The sequence below is a fragment of the Haliotis rubra genome, unplaced genomic scaffold (assembly GCF_003918875.1).
Source record: "Haliotis rubra isolate DU_JTF1 unplaced genomic scaffold, ASM391887v1 Scf1356, whole genome shotgun sequence".
Classification (NCBI taxonomy): domain Eukaryota; kingdom Metazoa; phylum Mollusca; class Gastropoda; order Lepetellida; family Haliotidae; genus Haliotis; species Haliotis rubra.
In genome coordinates this window covers 168616-175569 of record NW_025765288.1, presented here as the reverse complement: position 1 = coordinate 175569, position 6954 = coordinate 168616, and the positions used below count along the sequence as shown (strand labels likewise).

Genomic DNA, 6954 nt, shown 5'->3' with positions numbered 1-6954 from the left:
TCCTAGTTAAACTCTGCACGGTTTCACAGTTTTGTCACAAACGGAGCACAAAAATGATGGTATATCTGAATTTCTCTCAAATAGCATACTGTTGAACAGCCGACACATCGGTGTTTTGTTTTTCAAATTGCACAATTAAAAAGTTAAAACTAATATAAAAATAAGTATGTGTAGATATTTGAATGAACTTTCAATATTGTATTGTCAAAGTCTATGTTCTAAGACAGTTCGATGGTCCTGAAAAAGGAGCTTCAATTGTTACACGGGCAGGGTGCGGTGGTTTTCACCACTCGTTGTCTCACGGGATCTTTCCCGCCATTGGTGAGGCACCGGTGGTAACTATCCTTGATTTAGACTTGCAGTAGACACGTGTAAATGTGTCATCGCAGACATTATTCCCTCAAGCATACACAGGGACGTGAGTGAGTGAGTGAGTTAAAATTTCAAGTCACTTTGGCAATATTCAGCTAAAGATTAAAGAAGTTAAAGATTAATATAAATTAAAAGTAAATTATAAAACAAAACTGTCAACGAAGGACACAGATAGAAATTTAAAATTAATAACTAAATCTAAAACATTTTAACTATACACGACAATACAATATAAAAACCGGCCGGCTACAGATCGCCAACAAACTAAAGGTAGATCACCATACTAAGGACCATGGGGACTTACAGTACATTTGTTTCCTGCATGGGCCCCATCTGGATTACACCATCCTTTCAACTGTTAGCAATTTAGAATGATCTGGCCATACATTAAACATACACATATTCTACGATTAAAATGAGGAGAGTTTTAAATTACTTGTTTTGGGACGTACATACCCTCTCAGGAGGGCATACACAGGGAAGTATCCCAGGCACTTCTTGCATGCCTAAGCTTTAGTCTCAGTGCTGTCCATTTTGACGATATGTCCCCCTGTACCCACATATTCTTTCATTTATATTCTAACAATATGTGACCATATTCTAAAAAATAGACTCATTATTCATCAGATTGAGCAGAGACTGATTGGCGTTGAATTACAGTAACCTAAGTATTCTACTACTCTCCTGACGACTGTGTCAATGTAACAATTAGTGACTCCAATGTTTAGTTTTCAACTCAAGTTTTACTGTATGCCCTCATAGTGTTTACTGGCTACATTAGGAGTACTAGATTTAGGTCAGATACACTTGGTTTTAGCGAGGTCAGGGCCTTATCAGACAACGGCCAGTCCAACAAACAGGGGCATCACACTTTACTTTAGACATAAAGGATGTACCGGAGACGGTTGGATTATCAATTGATAACGTTCTTAGCAATGAGAGTATGGGTCAGGTGAGTAAACACTTTATTAACTGAATTTCAAGGTTAGCGAGCTGTGAGAGGTGAGGTGAGGTGAAATTGGGTTTTAACGTCGTACTGGAGAATATTTCGCTCATATGACGACGTGCATGCTTGTGTATTTGTATGTGCGGCTGCTTACACTAGCCCAGACTTAAGCTGGTTTTATAGTGCTAGCCCACGGAGATAACAAGCTGCAGTGAAGCATGAATACCCCACTCAGACACATTATACTGACTCCGAGCCGACCAGTCCTTGTTGTACCCATTAATGCCGAGCGTCAGGCAGGGACCAACACTTACCATATTTTAACGTCTTTTAACGTGTGCTGCGATAATTTTCCCATGTGTATAGTTCCATCATCACACCTGACAAGGCAGGAAGAGACAATGCATCTCCCCCCCTCCTCCTGGCTATACATCTGTGACCCGTGAAGATCTGGACTAGAATTGGTCTTCAGCAGCCCATGAATGTCGTGAGAGGCGTCAACGGGATGGGGTTTTTCACGCTCGTTTGTTTGGTTGCGTGCCATCGTATCCCAATTATGTTGATTGATGCTCATAATGTTGATCACTGAATTGTCTGGCCCACACTCATTTATTTACAGTCCGCCGCTATATGGCTGGAATATTGCGGAATACATCGTTAAACAACGACAGCAACAACAAAAATAATAAAATTGGTCAGATGCAAAATGCAAAAATACCTACAATTACCTGAATAAAACATTTCCAAATGAGGTTAAATATTATTCTTCTGTGACCCGTGAAGATCCGGGTTAGAATTGGTCTTCATCAACCCATGCTTGTCGTGAGATCAGGTTCATTTACTTGGTTGAGACATGTCATTACACATTGATTAATGATCTTAATGTTGATCACTGGATTGTCTTGTACGGACTCGATTATTTACAGGCCGCCGCCATATACCTGGTATATTGCTGAGTGCGTTGGTAAACATCGGCAGGAAGAAAAGTACTCCAAGTGATCAGATGTCAAAACTATTGGTACATGTATAGCTGTGTGTTAAAGTTCAAATATAATGAATACAAGACTTGTTTTTTACCTTACACAGCAGAATCTCTGCACCTCTGAAGAAAAGTGTCAGTTAAAAATTAATAACTGGATACTCCGGTGAATCGAACACTTCACTGTCTGATTTGCTTAGGAGCTTCCGTCACATGGCACCATTACTCCTGTGTTGCGTCCGCTGTAAATGCTTACTTTTTAAGCCAACTGTGGGAATGGCGGATGCTACCGGTAGGGCAGGACATGCTTACCCTTTCAGTGAAAAACTGATGTCATCACTGATATTCAGGGGTATATTTCATATAGTTCCCTTAGTCTATTGTCACACCAAATTAGTTGATGTTTGATTGCTATCAGAAAGGTATGTCTGCCTGTTAAGATGACTCCATGTCATTTCTTCTGGTCTGACTATTCCTTTCTGATCACGAGATATATAAACTTCACATCGTCCTTGAATATTTCGGGGATCATCTTTGAAATACGTTTCTTCACGTCGTCGTACAGCCCATCAACTATCTGCTCCTTCCCCTCCAGTGATCGGGAGTCTGAGAGACCATTCATGAAAGTACTGTTGCCCCAGTTCCTGTCAGCAGACACGTACATCCTGGCAAACTCCTCCCTGTCATCAATTCCTTCTTTGTCCTTCTTCTCTCTCCAATCGTTGTAAAATACATCAGGGCTCACTACAGCTTCAGCTGACAAGAGGGTTAATCCTGACCTTGAAACTGGTGACGTTTTGTCATCGAATGGTTTTCTCAACTCCTTCATGGTGCAACAACAAGTGGATATATTTGTATTGACGAACTCATCTTTGGAGATTTTACCAGATTCACTGTATTCCTTCCATACCCCATTCAGTAGTCCCACAAGGGAATACAGAGTGTATTTATTTTCTCCAGTGTTTCTGTCCTCAAACTCAGCGCAGGTACCTACGACAAGTAAACCTCCCCGTTTCAGTTCTCTACTTCTTCTCAGTAAAAAGGTCTTCCAGTCCAACTAGGGTTGCTTGTGAAGGGCAGTCGTCTCCTCAGTACTACTCTTGGCATCTTTGTAAATCGAGTCCTTGAAGATAGGAGTCTTCGACAACCAATGGACAGATGCCATTGACATCATGAAATGGATCGAGTTTGGAGGTACACACTGCTTGTAGAAGTTTGTCCCTGAAGCAAGAACATAGACATTGTCCATTTCCAAGAGGTAGGACGGTGGATCAGGGATGATTCCTGACATACGTTTGAAGAGAGAATTGAAATCGTTCATTTCCAAGTCTTCATAGATAACCTGGAACTGGGTGTTGGGGCCATGATGATCTTTCAAAGTTGCCAGCAACTCACCGAAAATGGCCATGGCAGTAGAACCATCAGCTGCACCATAGTCGGCAATGTTGAAGACCGAGTCCTTGTCAGTGAAAGGAAATGGTTTTGGCCAAACTAAGAATCTGTTCTCGCACTGGTTCGATGTATCCAACATTTTGCTTTCCGAGTGTTGATCCATAATTTCCGTCACCTGTTTTTCCATACTGGCGATATATGTTTGGAATATATCCATAGTATCTCACTGGGACAGCTGCAAATCCCTTGTTCAACCAGTGACATCTTCTTATCGTTGAAAAGAGTATCCTGGTGGACATTGTTAATGCAGTGTTTTTCTATTCAAAAAGATTCTTTGCAATCCTGTCGCAGAATTATTGCCTGTAGAAAAAAAAAATAACAAAACAAATCATATATTCACCAACAGGTTTTACTATCACCCCCTTGTCCAGCTCCTGTTATCAATACATTCTGATTATTGATCAGAACAAGAACAATTATATCCAGATTTTGGAATGAAATTGCGTTTTAGGGCACTGTCTGCACAATGCTGTCTGACCATTCATTTTGAAATATTAAGCTGACGTCAGTGTTTCTAAATATACCCCCACCCCCACCCCTTTTGTGCTGAAAGTTTGTTAAATGACCATTGAAACTCGGGTGAAAACGAAGTGTGCAGCCCTCCTTTTCTCAATAGTGTGCATCCCCCTTTCTCAAAAAGCTGTATCCGCCCCTGTAACTTCCAGAGTCTGGTTTGCAAAAAAAGTGGCTTGCCAAAAGAAGCTCGTCGTCCGATTCATCTCAAGCGCGAATGAGAAAGCACGTGGTTTCAGTTGCGTTCGTGCAATACATTACACATGTTTCGATTAAGTGGTCTTAATGTTCAATGTCCCTTCGTCTATTCCTTTTTCACATTATTTGTGTTATCAGTTTTAGCGTGTCTCTACAAATCTCAATGGAATGGTTTTTTCCATTTATATAGACCATCGTCCTGTCATTCAAATGTATTTGATATTATTTCATGTCTCCCCTAATAGCTAAAGTCAGTCGCCCCAACGCAACGCAGGGAGATTTGTGATTGGGGGTGGGTGGTGTGTGGGTGGTGTTTTTTCTTGAAAACGAATAATCGGAATTTATGTTAGAAATATTAAACTTTAGAGTCACCGATATAATTTTAAAATATAAAATGCGAAATCCTTGTTTCAACGATTTAGTTGGCCGTATTCCTCGGCATACGTGTAAAATATTAACCTGAGCCCTCGGCTTGCGCGTTGGGGTATATTGATTATTGGCCATATCACTCGGGGATCAGGTCAATATTTACTTGATACAAAGACAAATGAAGCTCAAACTTCCGCATACCGTTCCCATCCAACTGCCCATCACCTGTAAGACTGTCATTTTAGAAACATAATAATATACTATAAAAGCGAACTTACATTCACCAGACGATATTTCCGTGCATGGAGCAGTTCGTCACCAGGTCAACTTGTAGTAGTCACTCGACATGCGGCACACGCTATCAGTAATTGATACTTGCGCAGTGAAGGTCACGTGATAAGCGACAGACGCGACACACATGTCAAGGAGTTTCTGGTGTGTCTATAGAGATTACTAAACGAGTGTCTGTCAGGTACCATTTATCTTACAACGAGTTGTTTGTAAACGTATTTAACGAGCGAAAGTTACATTTTGAAGCAACGAGTTGTAAGATTAATGGTATCTGACAGACACGAGTACAGTAATCTGTTTCTCACACACCATACAATCGCACCCATTTCATGGTCGAATAGATTACATTTTCATATTTTCTCATCGTAGCTGCGCAATAATACAAAATACAACGTTTATGAATGTACGACGTCACCTGGCTACCTAATCACTACTCATCCTCATGGGCACCTCCCACACAAAGAATATATTCCACATCTTCGCGTCATCGAGGCGATACTGATAATGCAAACTATCACGATGTACATGTGGATGATTTTTATTCTTGCAAGCATAGCATATTTGAGCATGTGACGTCATCATTATCGTTTGGTGGTTGTCGTCATCGGAAGATTGCTTTGGATATCTCTGCACATTTGGGATCTGTACTTGTGTACCAGTTTATGTTCAATGTTCTCCCATCGACCGGAGCCAAAATTATTGAGTGTGTGTAATTAGGAGTAACCCGTGTGCTTGAATGTGACTTTGCTGAGGTTATGCTCACTATCAATGGGGGATCTACTCTTCTTCGCCACAGCCTTCCCGTTTTCCCGAGCCAGAAACTGCCACTAGGAATGTTACTGATAGTACGGTGTTGCCAGTATGAAATGTGAGTTGATTACATCCTGTATGTTAAGAGGAAATGAAATTTGCATTATCTGCGTCGGAGCAATTTCTTAAGCAATAACTTATGTGTAGATCAACCGTTCCTGTACGTGTTGGATTGAATCGAAAGGACGTGTGTCGCCTTTTGAATTATGAACCCTTGCTGACATTCCATGTCGTACGTTGTTTCCGTGAGTGTGTTTTGGTTCTGATTGTCATGAGTGAATCAGATAACATTGGAATCACATGGTAGCTCGGAGCTGGAAGTGGATCTTTATCGAAATTATCACAATGTTTGTCAGTGAAAAATGTCATCTTTGTCAATTCATCAAAGAAACCACGAGGCAAATCGATCTCACAATGGACAGCACTTAAGTTATCGTGTCGGATACTTTTGTAAGACGATGCATGACACTTGTCGCACCTCTCCAGTAAAAGTATCATTGTTGTACATTTTGAATATTCGAATAGAATCTCGGTCTTTATCTCTATAGGCACCCATGAAGGGCCACCTCCTCGTGGTGGGTGCTGGGTCACGCTAAGCGCCCTTTAACCCCCCGTTGTGGACCCGGGGGGATATTTGGTCCACCAACCTGTTTGCCGTGGGTTGCGCCCCTGTGTCGGTGGAGGACGGGATTCTGGTGGTTGAGGGCACTGGAGCCAGGAACAGTGTTCCTTTTGCCCAACACACCACTTCGGCCCTGACTTCACCTAGACGGGAGGTAGAATGGGCCCGGTTCTACCAATCGGCTGGTCATGCCAAGCCCTGTGCATGTATATTGTGGTGCACATATATTTTATATAGTTAAATGTTTTGGCAAATGTATTGGCTTTATGATGTTCCCTTCGAAATTCAATTAGAACTTTCATTCTATTACTTGCCTAGAGTCCTATGCCCAGAAGGCGGTGGCTCATGGGCCAATCTGGTGGAGTAATTATTTATAATTCTTCTGCTGGAGTATATCATCCA

At 41.5% G+C, this 6954-nt stretch overlaps 2 protein-coding genes across 2 annotated transcripts; both read right to left on the bottom strand.

Annotated features, from left to right (window-relative positions):
- Nucleotides 1-2731: 2731 nt before the first annotated feature.
- On the bottom strand, nucleotides 2732-3354 carry LOC124268029 (the record flags this gene model as incomplete). The annotated part of the gene is made up of 1 exon (XM_046703033.1): nucleotides 2732-3354. A coding segment is annotated over one exon (588 nt), but the record flags the coding sequence as incomplete, so codon positions are not given.
- LOC124268025 (probable methyltransferase TCM_000336) lies at nucleotides 3353-5144 on the bottom strand. Its single transcript, XM_046703030.1, has 2 exons — nucleotides 5108-5144; nucleotides 3353-4049 (listed from the first exon to the last, which is right to left on the bottom strand). Exon 2 carries the CDS (start codon nucleotides 3904-3906, stop codon nucleotides 3355-3357), a length of 552 nt encoding a protein of 183 aa, XP_046558986.1. The 5' UTR covers nucleotides 3907-4049; nucleotides 5108-5144; the 3' UTR covers nucleotides 3353-3354.
- Between the last annotated feature and the right edge of the window lie 1810 nt (nucleotides 5145-6954).